Genomic DNA, 21,550 nt, shown 5'->3' with positions numbered 1-21,550 from the left:
TTTTAAATAGAAGAAATTCAGGAAATAAGACTGTGTATCACCGCCTTGCATATTTAATATTAGGGCCACATATGCAGGAGTTCTGCATAGTCAAACCTCTTCACTCAAACTACTGGGAGCACCTGTTCATGTATAAATGGCTACTAGACAAGCAAAACAACGGAAAAACACATTATAACTGGTCACAGCTGGCTTGTGATCTGTGAGGAGCCTGAAGCAGCTATCTTTAAAGGACAACAAAGGGCCCTAACATTTCTGAAGAGAGCCCTATTCTCTCCAGGAGATGGGAACTAATGTGCTGCAAAAGGCTTCTAAGCACCCTAATCACTTGTGAAAGGTTTAGGTCTTCAGCCGGGGTTTTCAGTTCATCAGTTTAGTGGGACTGGTTTTCAACCTATTACATGGGATGATTTTCAGTGTGTTCTGGGATGCATTCTTCATTAATGCTTTTTATAAGAAACACAAAAAGAAACAGCTACTTTGAACACATTGGCATAAACTTTTTTTTTTTTTTTTTAAGTATTTCACATCAAAAGGGTTGTCTTGCTGGGGAACATTTTTAAGTATTTCACATCAAAAGGGTTGTCTTGCTGGGGAACAGAGATGGCTTTAGACCAGCACCAATAAGAATGAGTTCAATGCACTCTTATTTTCCCAATCACACAGTTTTTCTGGCAAATCGGTATTCTGATTTGAAAAGTCTTTTCAAGAGATGTAACAGGCTTTCATCTCTCAGTTGAGATGGAAAAGTGGTGGTTAGTCTTTTCTTTTTTTCCATACAAAATACTGTTTTGAAGACCATCCTAGGCAGTTGACCATGCCTGGTGGCTGGGAAATGCGCTAGGCAGATTAACATCTCACATTTCCCTCCTGTCTGTTTCTGTTGCATGATTACACTATGGTATGATTCCAGACTGTCAAAATCTTATAAAAATCAAAATGAATGCGTTATGAGTCTATTTGCTGTATTGCCAGATTCTAAGCAGAGGGTGGAAAAGGAGCTGAAAATGCAGTGTCAGAATTTCGATAAACAGGACTTGTCTGCCATGAAAGCAGTTGGAAAGAACGAGACCAAAAATCTTGGGCTTGAATTTCATCCAAGTCTCATTTGGCAGCAATGCATGTCTTCATCGGAGGCGGAACAGGGACTGGAATCCACCACTTGACCACGCTGACACTTGTTTACAAGAGCAGGCCCACAACTGTTACGAGAGCTAACAGTTTCTTATGGTAATCAGGATTGCTTTCATTAAACGGTATTTTTGCGTGCTCTGCAATGACTTGAACAGGCTTGGCTAATCAGTGGATCCAAGAGGATCCAACAGGAACTTTTGAGTACCGTGCATTCCCTCATACCCCTCACATTCACAGCTGGCAGACTGCTGCTGCAGAAGGTGTAGCTGGGGAAGATGGCTTGTTTTCAGCTCTATTAAAGGTTTTTTTCCAAATGAAAATTAATTAAGAGAAGACACTTTAAAGAAAGATGGAGAGTTCAAGAGTTTTTTTCTATTTTACTTTTTTTTAAGCTTCAAGCTGGTAAGTGATCATCTGTGCAGAACAAGATATTAGAAGTTTGGCACCTCCTGTCTACCACAACATATTGATTCCTTCTACAGAAGGCACTAAATACTGGCTTAAAACAGGAAAAAACAGCAGAATGCAGAGTTTTACCATGACACACACAAAAACCTGCTAACTGGCACAGCTTCATAGTGCAGTTTTCAGTTACCTACAAGGGTGGTGATTATAGCAGCAATGGTTAGCATTTTTACAAGTACCACATAAATGTACAAATGTCAAAACATCTAGAAAACATGCAAAATTTCAACAGCAACATCACTGAATCACACAATGCATAGAAATATTAATTATTATTTGGCAAGACAGTGAATCTTTTTCTTATAAAACAAAACAAAAGCATTAACAAAATCTACTTTTTTACAAACAGTTCTTAAAAAAGTTGAGTTGTCACTGAAGTCAGTGAGTGTAAGTTAGCCTTAGAGACAGGTTTAACTCTGAGAATGAATTGGTCACTTAGGAGAATTCACATTGTTTGGTGGAAATTTGGTTACGTTTAAGCAAAATATGTTTTTCAGTGGCTGTTTTGGAAGAAACAGTGCTAATCTTGTCAATATATAAAATGGGAGAAAACACCTTCACATTAAAAGATTAAAAAGATTAAACATTGCATGCAGGGAAAGATAAAAGCCTTACTTTAGCTGTTTCTCCCGAGTACTGCTCACAGTGAGACCAAGGGTTGTCATAGCAAAAATGCTTTTCAAAGGCAGTTAAAGCCAGTGGATAATTATAATTAAAACAAACAGAAAAGATTTCCTAATTCAAATGTAAAACAAAGTAGTATATTAAAGGATAAGGATTATGCTGCCTTCGTTAGACAAAAAGACAAAAACTTCCATTGTGTTTGCCAGGTTTTCCCACTGCCTTTCCACCATCTTCATCACACTTAGATATTCTGCCACTTCTCTTTCTTCCAGTCCTGAATATTTGGTCTACCCTGATAGGTCTCAAGATGATTCTGAGGCAGATGGGTCACATGGACAAAACCAGACACTGACAACACAACCATGGCCAAGCAATATCTTTTCCTGCATACTTCAGACCCATTTGTTCCAGTGGGGCCAGACATGTGCGTACAGCTAACAGCCTGAGCTGGGCAGCAGCAGGCAGCACAGACATACATTTCTCACAGTGTTCTGCAGAATGGGCACCAAATCTGCTGTGGCAGCAGCACCACCCGGCTGGCACACACTGCCATAAAGGGGAGCAAAACCAGGTGCTCAGCTTTTCCTTCCCTGCCAGCATTCAGACTCCATTAAGACATTTCATGCCATATTTTGTCTGCACATCCCTGAATGCTCTGGGTATTTCGTTTCATATCCATGCGCCCAGCCTTGTGCAGAGGAACCCAGTCTTGCAAGCTGCCCACAGAGAAAGCTCCCACAGAAGGCAAAGCTTGCAGGATCTGAAGCATAAGCACCAGGCAAAAAAGAAAGGCCTCCACAAAGCGTTTTACACTGCAGTCATTGTTCAGTGCACCTTCAGCCCCACTGTCACTAGGAGAAGATTTGTCTTCCTACGCAAAAGTCACCAAATCATTTTGAAGCCAGTTACTATTGCCTTGCCTTCTGCATCTACACTTCACACACACTGCTGCAGATACAGAGGCTGAAGTATGGACTCTGGCACTGGCTTGTTTTCAGGCTGGAAATTTGACATATACTAAGTGTATTAACTGTCTGATAGAAGAGAAGGAGGAATTCTGGCAGGAGCAATGTGGGGTAGACCAGGGTGATTTAGGACAGCTGAGAACATGCTATAATGATAAGGAGAACAGTCTTGGCAAGATTACAGCCTTCAGAAAGCAGATCAAATTCTAGACATGAGTAAAGTTAGAGTCATCTTTGTTCACAAAAATAACAGCTGAAGTGTCAAAGATATCTGCAAAATTAATTTAAAGAGTTTAGTTTTCTAGTGTAGGAATAATACAATATTTTTGTACAAAATATTTTGCATTTTCTTCTCATCCCCTCACTTGGCTGTTTTTTCTTGACACTTATGGACTGTATAAAACAGTAGTAACCAAAAAATGCAAACACAGATTCTGGAAGCATTGTGAAAGAGCTAAACACCTCTTCTCATTCCCACTGAACCTCTATCCCACTGAAATTTCAATGATAGCACCTACCTCACCAGTCTCTTAAACACTGTAAACAAAGCATCTATTAATTACAAAAGATGACACTGAAATCTGAAAAGGTACTGATTTTTTCAGATCCTAGTGAATGCTGTGTAATCAATGTTGAGCACAACAATAAAAGATTAGGCAAAAGCATCCTAATCCCTTTGAAACAGTAAATCCATTTCTAATGCACAGACAACTAATTTAATGGCATTTTTATAATAAAACAAATAGTTGGTAATGCAGACAAAATTCTAACAACCAATTCAGTGAAAAAACAGAGGAAATAAATTGCTTGCTTGAGACAGAGACTCTAGAGACTATGTCAAAACCCATCAGTTCATGTAACAAGCACATTTCATGCCAAACCCATTGTTTCCCCTTTCTGATTTGGAATTAAAGCCATCACCATTGCTTTAAACATGTTTGAGTGAATGGCTAGTGTCAAACTTTTCAACAAGCTCACAGGTGTCTCTAAACTGTGGGGCTTTTTAGCTTTCCAGTATTTCACCACTGTAAATGCCCCTCTACTTCCTGTTTGGAAATGTCGAGGTGCTGGAGGACAACATCAGAAGAGCTTTGCAGGGCCTCAGCCTGAGACAGTGCAGGGGGGTGGAACAGGCTGACCCCTGGTTTACATGAGTGGAGCTGGAAGCCGTGCAACCACACAACTTGCCAAGGGCTCAGAGAAACCCGACATGTCCTCAGAAGGGTCACTCCATCGTCGCCTGAAGTTATGCTTCTGTGAAAGCGGTGAAGCAGTGATGTCCCTGGTGAGGTCCCTTAGGTTTCCAAAACCCTTGAGGAGGTATCAGCCCAGCCTCATGTGTCTCTCATATGCTGTCCATGGGGAAAGCATCATCATTTAGTTGTGCTTAGGGCCTTCCCCCTTCTTGGTTTGCAGACACCTGGCTGATAGGGGTGTTCTTGACAAGCTACCCCCAGGCTCTCAGTTTTTGGAGTGGTGCATCGACACCCATGCTGGCTCTGCACAGAGCCAACAGATGTCCTGGGAGACACCAGCTGATGCAGTACTGTCCCCAACCACCAAGGAAGGCATGGCTCAGCACATGGGAACCATCACCAGAGAGCATAGTTCAAGCTTTTTGACTAGGAATATAGCCATATTTAAGCTGGACTGCCTTCTCTCCACACTCCTTCTCAGCACTGAGAGGCAGATTCAGCGCAGACACATGAAAGCACAGAAAGAAAATAATATACATCCTTTCTCTTAAGCACAAGGACAGCAAAGCAGCCATCTCCTCACACCGACGTTTAGCAAAGAACCCTCATTAAGAAGTGCAGATCCACTACCAGTCACATTTCATAGTGAACAGCTGAGTCCTTCTTTACCCTAACCCAGAAGCATGAATTGGCTCATTTCAGGCAAATCAAATTGCATTTCTGTGTCCTGTAAGCTCTCCTTCTTCCCACACATTCACACTGCCTCTGGGAGTTCAGGGAGTCAGAGGGGTCCCCATGCTCTGTTGCCTCACCATGTGATGATCTGATTTCCATGATGCAGTGAGCCCAAAAGTTACGTACTGTTGAGGACCAGTCATCTCAATCCTATTTTAAGGGAGTTGGTGGAAGGCCAAGCAGCACACAGACGTGGGCCTGGTCCTCTACACAGGAGTGAATTTCATCTCATTTAATGAATTGAAAGCGCTCTCACAAAAAGCAGAAGAGAAGAGAGAGGGAGAGTGCTTCCAGCACAAGAGATGCGAGCCTCCAGAGTGCTCATGTGCAGTATCCCACAAACCTCGCGTACCTGACGCGAGGCGGTCCGCCCTGAGCGCATTATCCCCAAAGCAGAAGGTCACTTGAAAGGCAGGAGGGAGCTCTCAGCCAAGAGCCACCCTGCACAAAGTGGTCCCCTTGCCCCATGGTGCAGATGCAAGGATGTCGGGGATGGGGAGGACCAGTCAGTCAATCACAGTCATTTGCAGCTTATTGTCAGAAGGAATGAACAGCCCATGCACCACATGTGCTAGTCGGGTCAGTCAATGCACTTATGGGATGTACTCAGACACGGTGACAAGAAAGGGTAAATAGAAGCTGGACAGGGAGGAAACCTAGTGCAATAGGAATCTCAGTTTCCTTTAAGGCTGTTTCAGTCCTTAGGGCAGCCCAGGTTCTAGAGTGGCACACCACCTGCTCTTCCTGATCCCCTTCTTCCCACCGCACATTGCTTGCGCAAGAACAAGATCTGGTCACAAACATCTGAGACGAGCATGCACAGCAGTATAACAATGTTGCTTTCTAAGAGGGCAACTACGCTGTAGACTGAATACCAGTGCACAGCAGCTTCTAAACAGAAAAACACAAAACAGCTTGAAAGTGTTGATATTCTTCACAAAGGAGAATGTGCAACAGGGACACTGATTCCATTATTAGATTGTCCTATATGTCAATAGCCTGGATGCTGCTATCATAGAATTATTGCACTATGCAAATGAAAAAGTTATGTGCTGTTATTTTAGATATCCCTTGTAATTTAGTCTACAATGTAGTCCACAACAGTATTTCATTCTCCTGTACTAAAAAATACATTTTGTTGCATAAATACATATTTGAAAATTAAACAGGCAGTTTGCAGCGCCCAAATTTCAAAGACTTCAGTTCCAACTACCTGCATGAATACATGTACATTGTGCAAACCCACAATATCATAAATACATGCATGAGTGACTAATAAAACAGAGCTTAAGCCATCCAAGTGCCCACAGCTCTGTCCAGCTAAATGTGCAATCACGTGAACAGATCCAAGTGCATGTATTGTGCACAGCTGCATCCAGATCAGTCCAGTGACATCCATGTATAATCCCCATGTCTGACTCTTGGTTTGGTGTCATGAGAAGGCCACGTGGGAAAGGCTGCGCTAACATTGGTGCAGACTCCTTCACACTGTGTGCAGGTCTGTGCTTTGGCACTCTGCCTCTTTCTTAAAGCCAAGGCCAAACTTTGCTCTTGGTAGCTCCCAAACCTCCCAAAAGCTGGTAAATGGTTCTGAAGGCAATCAGTACATCTGCAAATGATTCAGATGGATCTCAATCTGATTAGCTTTTTGCCGGGTTTCCAAGGCTGCAGTAGCTGAGCCAGGCTAGTGACTCTGTGATACTGGCAGGGGAACACACACCTCCATCTCCCCCACGTGCTCTGCACCTCAATTTGTGAGCAGATTCAACTCTGAAATCTGGCACAAAATAATCTGACTTCCCCTTTTTCTGTTGCATTTTTTGCTGGGCTAGTGAGTTGAAATGACTCACTGAAGGGGTTTTAACACCAGACCAAAGAAAGGTGAGTGGCAGGAAAAAAGGGAGAAAGAAAGGAGAGAGTCCCATTTTGGAGCCAGCTACCTCCATCTTATGGAAACCACAGCCTTACTGTGTGGGGCAAAAGCTCAGCTTTTACACTGAAGCACAGGATGACAGCCAGTCACCTGCACTGTAAGCCAGCCCACCCAATCACCAGCTTACAGACTGTGCTCGATGGGAGCAGTACGGTGTTTTGCCAGCTACCCTTTTATTTCATGGTAAAAGGTACTCAGTATCAAGAGCCATGGTAGGAGACCCCAATCCTTTGCTTAGGCAGTGAGGAAGGCTTGTAGCAGTTGGCAGCACTAGCCCCTGGCCACACTGCCATGTCTTAGCATCAGGAAAGCTGCACACTGATGTTGTGAGCTTGCAACTTGCTGGTGGAGCAGGTTTGACGCCTTCAGAGTACTGTGAGACAGTTACAAGCAACTGGGTTGCCAACTGTCAGCTGAGCTGCAGCAACTGGGACATCTACTCTCCCACCAGCATGAGACAAAAACACGAGAGTGGTTTAAATCAGAAGTCTCCCTCCTAGTCAGTTAACAATCCTCCCAAGGCCTTAATACAAAGAATTCATTAAGCTGTGGTCACCTGATTCCTTGCAATTTTCCACCTATGAAGACTGGATAATATGTTGTGCAAAATGCCCTTCAAAGCTAATGATTTTTTTTTTTTTTTTTAAATATGATACTACTTGGGTATCATATACTGGCCCTATGTGTTTAACTGCCCCCTGTTTGGGGCAGCCCCATCAGAATTTGCCAGGCAATCTGCACCAGCTGGAAGCTGGAGTTACTAGAGATGTTGCAAAGCAGAACAAAACTGGCCCTATAATATTGAGGCTATCGTACTCCACAGCTTATCCCCCAACCAAACAGGCAGAAGTTGCTGATGTGACCTGCTGAGCCAAGGGTATCAGAAATGTTGCCTCACCCAGCACATGGGCTGGACGCTAGCACAAACCATCCTAATACTGTGGTAAATGACTCAGACAGTATGCAGAGTCAAAAAGTCATGGGAAATGCTTTTTATGACCTCCCAGCTGAAAACCCAAGAGTGCCCATCTTTCTTCTGGGTCACTGAGCATTTTTGGCATCTCACAACAGAGCCAAGGTCTGTGCTAGGGCTGAATTACAGCACTGATGTGAAGCAGCACTTCAAAGACCTGCTTGCAGCACAGCATATCGGCAGCTCCTCATAGACAAGAACAACTGTGGAATTACCATACTAAATAACTCACACAAAATAGCCCACTCTGAAGCAACACGCTTAAGGCATACCTGCAGATGTGAACCATTACCAAGTTCTGAGCCTGATAATAGTGTGAGAAGCAATTTGGCTATAAGGTCTGGTTTCCAGCCTTGTAGGGCTTGAGGGTAGACACAAGACAGCTGCACCTTGGGGTGGCTTCTTTCCCCTACAAGCTCAAGGCAGCTCTTCCCAGCAAAGAAGGGTGATTGGGCAGGGGAGGAGAGGTGGGAAGCAGAGATCTGCTGCCCCAAAAAGACCAAGCTTTGTGTTGCAGCACAGGAAAGGTAAAGTGGGGAACTACGTCAGATCCTGCAATAGCTGCCACTGGGAAGTGCTGAGATGAGTGCCAATAGGAGAGAAACAGAAACCAGAGACTTTACTTAGAGGCTGGCTCCATGGTTGAGCTCCCACCTGGCACCCATAGGGAGCTCCTTGGCATGGTACCCCCCGCACTCCAGCACATACTAGGAACAGCTGTGTGAATCTTTAGTGAGAAACAGCAAAGAAATCCCACAGAGAGCAGCACTGACCTTGAAAATCTAAGTCTATCACATTAAAAGAACTGCCATGAAAAGGCAAGGCTGTGCAAACAACAATCAGATGGCTAGCCTCATTTGGAAGCTGGGCAGCCCGAGCCTTTTTGTGCTTCTTTCTCCTTTACCTACAAGTCCGATTTGCCATTGTACTGAAAGTCATGGGCACAGCTTGCACTCACTTCAGTAGTGTCATGATTTGGTCTCAATCCCCAGAATCAAGTCACAAAAGCATAGCTCTGCAGAATGAATGACCGCCTGGGCCCATCAATCCACTGCCTACCCTACAGCCTTGAGAGACAGCGGCCTGTAACTCAGAGGCTGAAGATTTGGTGGCTAGACTGTCATGGCATGCAAGACCCTGGGACCATCGGCACTCAGGAAACCCATACTTTGTACCAGCCTTGCTATGTGCAGAGCACAAAGAGATCAGAGCCAGCCTGTGTCACCTGCAGGAAGTTTTGTGGGAAGACAGGTATTTATTATAGTGGAATCTCTTCTCTTAGACCTTTCAGTGGCACATCTGCTACCTACCCCACCTCCCAAACAGACCTTCAGTAAGGCTTAAGTGAGGTGCAGGCTTTGTGCCTTTATTTTTTTCTGTCTGCTACCTTTGTTTCACACTTTCTTTGGAATTAGTGATGATTAAAGTCACTGCACAGTTGCAGATCTAAAGAATATTAAGGATATGCAGGAATGGGAAGGGAAAAAAGAAAACCAACAATTAAAAACACCAAAGCAAAGAACACCCTCAGTAACAGTTTGATCCAACACCCATTGGAAGTCAGCTGAGGTTGACTCTTCCACTGACTTCAGCGGGCATTAGATCACCCCAGCAGACTTGTCTAAAGCCTCATCACAGCCTTAGGATATCCTACTGGAACACAGACTAAGCTGAATTATTGGAGAAGTACTGTACATAATTTTAAAGGTCAAGAATTATAATAATTCACTGGAATACTGAATTTTTTAGTGTTTTCCTCATACTTAGAGCAGAAGAACAACTATATTGCAAGGCCAAATATTGGAACAGTAGCATTGATTATCTCAAGGCTTTAAGGACCAAATTCTGCCTTCAGATTCACATACACATCTTCCATCGTCTGCAATGGAAATAGATTATGTGTAGCTGACTTAAATTTGTTTTCCAGCACTTAAAACTATCCAACTTTTAAATTTTTTGTAGTAAATATGAAATTATCATTACACTCTCTATGTTCTTTCTGCAGATTTCAAATGATGGCTTAAGACATATTTGAAGTTATTTTTTTCTGTACAGTTTGTGGTAAGACTGTGGTTTTTCTGCACTATTGCATTCCTCATAATACTGAAAGAGTGGCTCTAAGTCAGTAGATTTTACATTAAGTATACACAGTGACAAAATACTAAAAACCCATGCTCAAACAGTTAAAATTATGTGTCTGACAGTGGTTTTGCCATTAAGAGTTTTGCATGTTGTTGAAAACAATACTTTTTAGTCTAAAGACTAGCAACATTTTGATCACAGAAAATCATCATCAAAAACAAAAGTTAAAAACAGTCTTCAGCTGACTTCAGGATTTTTTTTCCCATCTAGCATAAATGAGCCTCAGGAAACAAAAAAACCAGACAAAAAAATGTGTTAAATGGTTTCATGAACTTACATTGATGTATCTCTTATTTCTTGGTCTTGCTGATCAAGAATAAGCCAGCAGATAAGAAGCAGCAGCCAGTGGTAAGTTTGTCTCCTCCACTCTGGGAGGTCATGTTAAAATAAGTTGAAAAATGATTTAAAATAGAATTGCTATGTAAGCCTCCCTGGGGATTTAAACTCACTGATGTGTGCATGTTCAAAATGGTATTTCCAGTCTATCTTGTGTTGCCTGAGAACCGTTTTTGTCCTTTTAAAATCTGCATTTATATTATAATCCATAAGTACATTATGTTTTTGTATTAACACTATAAATACTATGTTAGTAATACTAAACTATTTCTATTGACTTATTTGTAAAAAGAAAAATATATTATATATTTATATATTTTTATAAAGTGAATTAACACTGGAGAAAGGGCTATGGGGGAATAGTGTACAATCACAGTTGATGTGTATTATTGGGCACAAATTCAACACTTGAAACAAAAAGGAAAAGAAAAAAGTGTTCATGTGATATCCCTCTTTCAAGCCGTGTCAGAGGAGGAGTCATAGGATGCTGACACTATGAAGTTGCCAGTATTGGAGTGGCTTGCCATGGACTGGGCAGCCTGCTGGCTCAAGTTATTGCAAATCAGCACCAGCTGGTTGCTCTGCGCTTCTGAGAGGGTGCTACAGCTCTGGTAGACGCTGAAGTTGGTCTTCCGTCCGGGGATGTTGCCTTTCTCGCACATCGTCTTTACCATCTTGGCAAGCTTGTTTTTCCCCAGGGCTTGGCAATTATACCAGTGAAGTGCGGCCAAGTTGACGACAGGTTTGATGGACAGGTAAAAAGGCGCATCCTCATAGCGCATGGCTGGAGGCCGCCTCTGGGCATACTCCTTATAGTCTTGCACAGGGCAGGTCTGTGGGGAGTGCTGGGTGGCGTACACCCGGGAGTCTGTTCCGCCTCTCTTGCTCTTGGCATTGACATCTCCGTTGTCTGGCCCCATCCACTCCAGGTACTCCAACCCAGTTTCTGTCACTCGCAGTCTGATGTCTCCCCACTTGAGGGTGGACCCATGGAAACCCGTGCAGTGTCCAAATGCCTTAGTGTTGTTTAGCCAGACAAGATTCAGAAGCCCTTCAGGATTGTATCGGCTCAACAAGCCTCTTTTGCGCAGGATAAGCTCATCAGCAAAGGTGAGCTTCATGGATTTGTGTGGCTTGTTTCCTTTTCCTTTACACCTCAGCTCTATCTGCTTTTGCTTTAATGCTTCCTGCGACCTCTTGAACTCCTTATCCCTCGTAATACTGTATCCATACCTGTGCTCTTTGAGATACCGCTCCAGCCCACACTGATAGTTGGCCAGACTGTTTGGCTCGTATTCAGACCCATCCTTCTGTCTGGCATCCACAAAGAAGGAAGCAAGGTAGGCATCAAGCTCTTTACAGGGGATGACGTAGATCTCCCGGGTCTCAGAGGGGTACTTGGAGATGAGAAACTCTCGGAAATTGCGGAGAGCTGTCTGTGTGCTGCGAATGGTCTTCTCATTCTGCTCCCTGCTGAGCTCCGCTGCTCTCTCATCCTGGTCTGAAAGAAGAAGAGGAAAGACAAAAGAAAGCAGAAGCAATTAGTTTGTGTAATGCGCTTTTCCCCAGAACAAACACCCTTTAAAAGGGAAAAAAAAAAAGCAAAAAAATTAAAATCAATTTCAGAAAGAGCACTGAAAAATATCATTACATACCTGTTACATGACTGAACAGCCAACTACAGTTTCACAAATGATGTACTAGAGTATGGCACAAAACCAAAGTGAGCTCCTCATGACACTAGGGCACAGTTTTGTACATGAAGATTTGTGTAAAACAGTGGGATTAGAGGCAATCTGCTTTTTAGAACAAATGCAAGGCAGAAGGATCTGTGGATCCCAATGCTGTGTGCAGGGCCCAATCGGAGTAATAAGCCCATTCTGAATTGCTTCATTTGTGAATCCAGACATTGTACTGGTTCCATTTTTTTTTTCTACAAAATATAGCTAAGGCATGATATTTATGACAGTAAAAATTATCTTTAATCAGACACATTTTAAAAAAGCTAAATATAGACAGAAATGTACAGTATGAAACAGTACAGAAATGTACAGGATGTGCATTAGCAGCACATCCTAACAAAGGAGTTGGCAGGTAAAACTACTACACAGCAATGTGTAATTTACAAATGTACAAGAATTTTAAAAAAGTAATTAATATGCTCACATCAGAAGATATGGAAGAGAAACATGATTATAGAGTCTTTCTACATAATCAAGCTGTACCTTGACAGTGGAAGTATAATTTTGACCTTTTAATTTTGCAGAAAAATAAATTCTGGAAATAAGTTTATATTGCTCTATAAGGCTATACTTAAAGGTCCTTACAATCAATGACATATCAAACCACAATATTCAGATGCTACCACTATGAAGGTTGTTACTGACAGCTGATTTTTGAGCTAATCATAAGCTAAACATAAAAAAGAAAAGCTTTTAACATGTAAGTGATGTGTGTACTTAAGGACAGTTTTCTTGCAAAAATTTGTCTGTACAAGGATGCAGACTACAAGCACATAGGTGGAACTGGCCTTATGAATGTGATTAACCTTAAAGGTTTTAAAAGATGAACAGCAAACACAGAGAAGGAAAAATGCAATTATTTGACTATTTTCTGCAATTGTGAGTGAAACATTCTTTTTTTCTCTGTTCCACTAAATAAGCAGAAGAGGAGAAAAAAGCAAGTTCTTTTTTGATCTATCTCATTGCAAAAACCATGCGTTTTGGTGTCCTTTCATCAGTGCCATCGTAACACTCGCCAACTGTTTCCCACCCAACATACACACTACAAAGTGGTATACAATCAGGTGAAGATCCTACTGCCTCTCTGTCACTCAGGCCAGGTCACATAGCACACCCATGGTTTGCAGCAGTGCTCAGATGCTTGTTCCTTATGCTCACTCTGCCCTGCAAGACTGTTAATGGAGAAGGGAGCAGGGAAAGAAAGGTGGACCTACCTCTTTTCCTAGTCTATCTGCAAGGTTTCATGTGGTGCAGAAACATCATACGCACAACTGGGCAGCTTCCCCTTCCACCCATCTACAGAGTGACTCTGAGGAGTCTTCATTCCATCACCTCCATACCACAGCTGCATATAGAGGCACAGGGAGTGACTTGCCAGCAGGCCAGAAACAGGGCTGAGTTTATATCCCTGGGGACCAGATCCTGTGTCTTCACTGCAAGGCATCCACTGCATCCATTGTACTCAGTGAAACCTATTGAGAGGGGTCCTCAAGCCCTCTGTAAAACACAAAGAATCAGAGAGTCTGCAGCTGAGGTCTCTGGAGGCTTCTGCAGCCATAGAGCACTGAGGTTTGCTTGAACTGTGCTCAAGGAGAAAAAGAAAAGGTCACCAGCCTGTTTCAGAAACTGGTTTTAATATTGATGTCAGTATCAAAGAGCTCCTAGCAGCCTGCAGTGAAGTCTCCTCCTTTAGGCAATGTATAGGATAAATCCTTTTATTATGGCTAGATGCAGACTGGAAATAAAGAGACAATGATTGAAGCTCTGAAACAAACATTTACTCCAGTATCTTGTTCACTGCACCCACCACCACTTATTGTAGAACTGTGTAAGTAATCAGTGCTTTGACTGACAGCCCACATTTTAAGTACTGTTTCACTATAAACAGCACATATAACAGCTCAGTTTTACACATGTCATCAATCACTACTTCTTAGAGGATAGCCTGTCACAACACAGCAGTGACACTCAGTCAGTCATTTATGTTATGGCATCTTTCCTTAATATGCAAAGGGAATTGACACATCTGCAGCTAACAGTTATAAAACCCATGCTGAATTAAAGATGCCCTGAAGTTGCATAAAGCAAAACAGTACCCCAGAAACACTGCATTCCTGCAGTGTTGTGGTGTGTTACTCCACAAGGCAGGTAGAAAATGTTAAAGATAATGGGTCAGCTTCTCATCCAGCCATATCAGGAGAGCTGTATCAATTTTGACTGTAAATCCAGCCTGCAGTAGTAGTGGATTATTCTCTTTCTTATGAGACCATTCAAAATCAGGCATATCTCATAGCATAGGATGACTGCAGGGAAGCAGTGAGACCCAATGGACAGAGTCTGAGACAGCCAAAGACATCAGATGTCAGCTGAGCCACTGTTATCATTTGCATATGCTTTTCATCCACAGCAAAAGCAGATGATGTGGTTGAGCCTAACTTAACTAAGACAGCTCTTTATAGCCTAGGACAGCTGAGGAAGAAGACATAATTCTTCATGTCATTAAAGTCCTACTTCTTCATTTCAGTAAGATTTCATAGTGCTGAAAGAAACTACATAATCCATCTCCCACTACCATGGAAACAGAAATTGTATCCAGGCATGCTTTTAATACTGCTAAATTTTGTGTTTCTTGCTAATTTCATAATCTTATTCTCTATTATGGTGGTGGTTGACCCTGGGCAGCACCTAAGCACCTCACAGACACTTGCTCACTCCTCATCCCAGAGGGACAGGGACAAGAATAGGAAGAGCAAAAGTAAGAAACCTGTGAGTCAAGCCAAAGACAGTTTAATAACTGAAGGGGAAAAAGAAACCCAACTGGCAATGAGGCAATGGCAATCACTCACCACCTCCCACAAGGAGACCAATGCCCACTTCCCCAAAAAACCACCTCATTTCAGTTTTTGTTGCTGAGCATGATGTCATAGGGCAGTGAATATGTTGGTTAGTGTGGGCTGGCTGTCCCTGTTGTGTCCTCTCACAGGCTCTTGCCTACCCGAGACCTCGCTGCTATGAGGACAGAGTGGGAAAAAGAGAAAACCTTGACACTGTGCAAGTCTGCCTCATCAACAGCCAAAACATTGTTCTGTTATTAACACTGTTTGAGTTACAAATCTGAAACACAGCAGGGAATCAAGAAAGTTAACTTCATCCCAGCCAGACCCCAGTACAATTATGCCATCTGAATCACCAATTAAACAGTGCCCAAGACCAAGTGCACCTTGCATCCTTTCCCTACAGGACAAGAAGAACACAAAAACTATTCCCTGGGTGCAGTCCGCAAATGGCCCTTGTGAAACACTTACAACAGACCCATCTACTCTACATGTCTCTACTTCACCTAAAGGAAATAAGCAGAAACAGAACCAAAGACCTTATCCCAGTCTGGACATTTGGCATTGATTGCTTCTGCTTTAGCCACATGGCCTTGCAACCTTGCCAGAGAAGATTAAGATGGTGTAATGTCATTTTGTTACTTACAAATCCATCCAGACTAACACAGAAAGAAAGGCTACATAAAAGTACTTCAATCACTAAGAACTCGAGACTAAAATGCGCCTCAAGTGCCATCCCAGTGAAAATTACTGAAAACACAGGTGGGGATTGTGTTGAATTTGTGTGGCGGGGTTTTTGGTAGCGGGGAGGGGGCTACAGAAGTGGCTCCTGTGAGAAGCTTCTTGAAGCTACCCTGGCTCCAAGTCAGACCTGCCTCTGGCCAAGGTTGAAACGATTAGTGACAGTGGCTGTGCCTCTGTGTTAACGTATTTAAGAAAGGGAAGCTGAGAGGGAGTTGGGACTTTGAGGAGGAGTTAAGAGACAGACACCTGTGCAAACACTGAGGTCAGTGGAAAGAAGGTGAAGGAAGAGGGGGACGTGTGCTGAAGCTGGGACCCCGCCCCCTGTATCCCATGGTGAGAGGGCAGGGCCGCCCCCCTGCACCCATGGAGGTTACCAGAGGAGCAGAGATTCGCCTGCAGCCTGTGAGGGCCCCATGCCTGAGCAGGCAGATGCTCTTAAAGGAAGCTGGGACACTGTAGGAAGAATTTTTCTCCATCCCAGCACTGGGGAGCAAGGGGTGAGTGAATAGCTGTGTGTCACTCAGTTGCCCTCTGAGCTCAAACCACAACAGGATCTACATTAGTTTCATGACTACTGCAAACATAATTATATTTGCTCTTGGGCCACCACTGCTCACTGTATCATCAACTCTGCAGTGTGCATGGGTTCCAAAACTAGGTAAAAGCATGAAAAGAAATCACAAAGCACTCCTCAATACAAGAGAACACCTCTGTATCAGAAAGGCTGGGAGCTGCAAATTGCTGGAGGATAGGAGTGGGGAGTTATTAGAGATATTCACACCTTTCTTATAGTCTTCTGTAGTTGTCTGTTGTTAGGCTCTGTTAGGAAGACAGATACTCTCATGTTATGCTCTAATTTGTTTCAGCCAGTAAAATGGTGTGAACTAGCCAACCAAAAATTGTAATCATTGATCTATCACATGAAGCTATCCTTAATGCTTTTTCCTTGTCATAACACAACCTTTGGAATTCATACTGCTTTTATTCCTGTCTTACAGACTAGGAACAGAAACATAAAAAATAAATTGCATTGGAGATGCATTTCCTGAGGTCCTGCCCTGTCATCTGCATCACAGAACAAATGAGCTCTGGTGTTTCCTATCTGATCCAACTTTGGAGTTTCTTTTCCAAGAAAACCAGAACATGGCAGAAAAAGCCAGTAAAACTACCCTACTGTGGAATCTGGGGTAAACTCCCAACTAGGTTTGAAAAAGTGCCAATTAGTTTAGATCTCCCAGTTTAAATGTAGCCAAAGAGATAAAGTGACCTGGCAGAGATTAAACAAACAAGTGGGAGCCAAATGTTCCAGGCTAGCCCTCAACCATGAGATGATCCTTCCTACAGAACAATAGTTGTCTTCTTATTTTGTCATAATCTGATCTTAACACAGCCAAGACTTAACATTATCAGCAGTTATCATATTCAGGGTGGTTTTTATTTCAGCTTTCGCACATCCATACAGACTCCCTGAAAAGGATATAACCTCTAATTATGTATGGTGGAGGGAAAGGCTCTTGTGTTCACAACAGATAGATGCAGATTAATGTTCAGAGAGGGTTTGCAATGTTAATCATGAACCTGAGCTATTACTGCAAACAGCCTTAAACTCAAATTAAGGTAGGCATAAGATTTCATAAGTACATTAAAAGTAAGGTGGGTTTTTTGGTGGTCATCACATCACCATCCGAAGCCTTCTCTGCTCAATGAGTGTTCTGACTAGGAAAATACTTCTGCAGCAGATCTGCTTCCACCAAAATACTTTAATTCAGGTGAAAAAGTCTACATTGTGCACACAAGGCACCATGTATCCTCACAGTGGTGCTAAGTGCTCCCTCTTCATAGCCCAGCACATTGCAGGCTGGCTCTTGCCCTTGCTCTGCAGTTATTGAAAAACATCAATATCCAACCCATGGACCACGGCCACATACAGCCCACTAAAACAGCTAATGTAATCCACAGCCTGCTCTGACCCTTCTTTTCCCCCATCACATCCTGTTGCAAGAGGCTATCTGCAGGTAAATGATATTTAAGTCGACAATCGCAGAGGTTGAACTGTTGCACAAGGGAGGTGTGGTCAAGTCATGGCAGCAGAAAGGTGGGGGGACCCTCTGACAAATGTGCCTTCCTGGAAGCAGTGCGATAGCTCCCCTGTCAGGAGTGGCTGAATGCTACCGCTGTACCACAGCAACCTGGAATATCAGTACTCTTCCTTCATACAGAAATTAAAGAGCTGACAGTTAGCTTTCACAGTATCACAGAAATAACCGAGGGAAAGCCATTCTTCCATCTCACCACTGAAGAGTGAGGGTAAGGTCTCCCAGACAGAAGTGCCTCTGAGCATTTGCAGAAACACCCTGAGATTAAGAGACTGGGAGAGCTAAACACTAAAAGAATAATTTTTTGGCACTTTTACTATCTGGTATGGACTAACTTCCTTGGGGCAACTCCTACACAGATGCAGTATTCAAAGGCTTAAATCAAAAATAAATATGTTGTAATTATTTCATATCCAACAATAACCCTTTCTTTAGGAAGTCCTAAAGCCAAATAAAGCATACTTCCTGTGCCATAATAATCATACATATTTAAGCTTGAGCTTGGTGAATCAGAGTAAAAGGAGGGGGAAAACCATGTGACTGTCTGGAAACTTTCATCAGATTTTGATGAAGTGAGGAACCTTAAGAGAATGGATGCAGGACAACTAGGAGAGACACTGGACAGGCAGGATAATGCAATGAAAGGGTGGGCTCTCAGCAGGAGGAACTCTTAAGATAAGGAAGGAGCTGCAAATACTGAGTCCCAAGATAAGGGATGGGACTCAATGAATACTGAGTTATCATGATTATGGAAATACTAATTGGGTAAAAAGTCACAAGAGGAAGAGAAGGCGTCTTCAATCTTAATCCTGAAGACCCACAACCACCAGGGACCACTGCACAGGTGTATCTAGAAGACCAGGGCAGAGCACATGAAAATGACTTCTTAGAACTCGTTATAATAAAACACACCTTTTTGTGGAGAGATCATGAATATGTACAGGTGTTTCTGGAACTATCACGAATATGTAACACTTTATTGTATAAAGCCAAGTCAAATTACCACAATGGGTGTGCCCGCTTGTGGAGGAGCAATCCCCCGTGCACCCAGCGCTGCAATAAAGAATGATGCTTTCTAATACTATGATTCTGAGTCTTAGAGAGTTCTTCTTTGACTGGCTTTTTCTATCAGTTTTGGCGACCCAGATGGGACTCTGCCTCTGAAGCTTGACAGATCCTGGGATCATGAAACCTCAGCTGGCACTGGGGATTTCTTGGAGAGGAGCCCTGATCCCTGGACTGGAAGGCTGGAAGCAAGAACTTCAAATTGTAAGTAAGGCATTCTTTGCAGTTTATGGTTTTGGAAATTGTAGTTGTCTATCCATAAGTTGCAGGTGCATAGCCGTGCAGGATAGACGTGAGAAAGTACCCACGAGTGGGAAAGTACCCACAAAAAGAAGGGATAAGTCTCCCTGACAGGGATAAGTCTTCCTGGATTGAATATTGTGGCATATGCTTTGGTGTATTTGGTGTAACTTTGTATGCTAAAAGGAAACAGCTGCCACAGAACAATTACCTTGAGATCTCAACCTATATGACTGTGTGAATTGTGAGAGTGTGAGACAAACGATTAAGTACAAAGTGAGTGTGGAGTCCAGATCCACGGTTCTGTTATCCTGCAAGGGGTACAGCCAGAGAAGGATGAAGTGATTGATAAATAATTACTATAAATATGGTCCTTTTACATGTATGTTTCTGTTGCTATTTTCTGCACATATATTTTGCTAATTTTTATATATATATATATATATATATATATATAATGGGGGCTGGGAGTTTCACTAGTGGAATATTAAAGAAATCACCTTTAGGCTGTATTTTACAACACTGGAAACAAAACAGAGGCCCTCCTGGAGGGTGTCCTAAAAGGGAAGATTTGATAAAGTATTGTAATCAGTGGTGGCTTTTATACAAGCTAGGTGAAGGGGTAAAGTGGCCAGTGAATTGGGACTTTGAATTATTAGACACTGTTGCAATTAATGCTTTTTCTAAGGTGGGAAGGAAAATGGGATGAAGTAATGTATGCTGATATGTTTTTCACATTGCGGCAACAGCCAGATTGGCAGGACATAGAAGCAATATTACAAGTATTGTTTGACAGTACCGAACAAGATATGATTCAGAAGGCAGTACAAACACACTTGCAAGTTCAAATAACCTCAGACACATTACAGGAGTGAGTGGAACAGCACTTTGGCTTGGAGGATCCAAACTGGAATCCTAACAATCCAGATGATAGTGAGATGATCACGTGATACCAGAAGTTAGTCCTATTCAGAATACAAAATGCCACTCCAAAAGCTGTTAATTGGTCTAAGTTATATGAGATCAAACAGGATAGAGATGCATCTCCAACAGACTTTTAAATCAGCTCAAAGCAGCTAGGAAATACACCACTTTAGACATTGGGTTAGAGGAAGGAACAGGACATTGCTTATTTATGGGGCAGGCATTGGATGACATCAGGCAGAAGTTACAGAAACTACAGAGAGCAGAATCTAGGGATTTAAGAAACAATGCTGGATGTTACTTGGAATAGAGTGCTTGGTGGAGACAGGAGTAACCTTCTCAGTTTTATCTACAAAGAGGCATGAATTAGGATCAAATATAGTAGAAGTTGTTGGTGTAATAGGGAGGGCAGAACAGAGACCATTTTTTTAAACCACTAAGATTTAAAATTGGAAAACAATGGGTAACTCATTAATTCCTTTACCTACCAGGAGCTCCAAAACCTCTAATAGATTGAAACCTATTAGAAAAATTAGAAGCCCAAATTAAATTTAAAAATAGGGATGTAGAAGTATTCATACCAGATTCTAAATATGTCCAGGCTTCAATATTTTTGTTACAGGAGGACAAATTGGATAAAGAAGAAATACCAAAAGAAACAGAAAAAGCAGTAATCCCTCTTGTTTGGGCCAGAGAGGTACTGGGGAGATCCCAGAAGGCTGAACCTGTAAAAATAGATTTAAAACCAGATTCAACACCAGTAAGATTGAAACAGTATCCCTTGAAAATTGAAGTTAGGTTGGGATTGTTACCTCTCATATAAAAATTCTTAAAATATGGTTTATTGAGAATGTGAATCTACATATAATACCCCCATTCTGCCAGTAAAGAAATTGGATGAGAAGTCATATAGGATGGTTCAGGACTTAAGAGCCATCAATCAAACAGTACAGGATATTCATCCAGTTGTAGCAAATCCCTACACTCTGCTCACCACACTGACAGATAAACAAGGATGGCTTACTGTATTAGATTTAAAAGATGCCTTTTTCTGCATTCCTGTGGCCCCAGAAATCCAAGACTTATTTGTCTTTGAAGGTGAAAACCCAGAAACAGGGAGAAAGACTCGGCATACTTGGACTGTACTTCCACAGGGATTTAAGAACAGCCCAGCGATTTTTGGAAACCAGATGGCTAAAGAACTTGAAATTTGGTGACTGGAAAATCAAGAGGGTATTGTTCTTCAATATGTGGATGATATTCTATCAGCAGGAAACACCAAGGAGGAATGTTTGCAGTTGACAATCAACCTTCTGAATTTCTTGGGGATGAGAGGTTACCGGGTATTGTGAGAAAAAGCCAAAATTGCCCAAGAGACTGTAATGTATTTGGGTTTTGAAAT

General features: G+C 42.4%; 1 protein-coding gene across 2 annotated transcripts in view; it reads right to left on the bottom strand.

The window, feature by feature from the left end:
* Positions 1-500: 500 nt before the first annotated feature.
* KIAA1958 (KIAA1958 ortholog) overlaps positions 501-21,550 on the bottom strand; it is a 36,620-nt gene continuing 15,570 nt past the window's right edge. The window contains exons 2-3 of one of the 2 annotated variants that reach the window (XR_003400176.1): positions 573-12,004; positions 501-542 (exon numbers count right to left, since the gene is read on the bottom strand). Coding sequence is in view for 1 of the 2 variants with exons in the window: in XM_026866555.1 (XP_026722356.1) it covers positions 10,959-12,004 (1,046 nt within the window). In the remaining variant the exon portion in view is untranslated. The other variant, XM_026866555.1, reaches the window with a different exon arrangement.

This window comes from Athene cunicularia (assembly GCF_003259725.1).
Source record: "Athene cunicularia isolate RWA chromosome Z unlocalized genomic scaffold, athCun1 chrZ_part3, whole genome shotgun sequence".
Classification (NCBI taxonomy): Eukaryota; Metazoa; Chordata; class Aves; order Strigiformes; family Strigidae; genus Athene; species Athene cunicularia.
The sequence above is the reverse complement of the archived record's forward strand: the minus strand, read 5'-3'. Positions and strand labels throughout refer to the sequence as shown.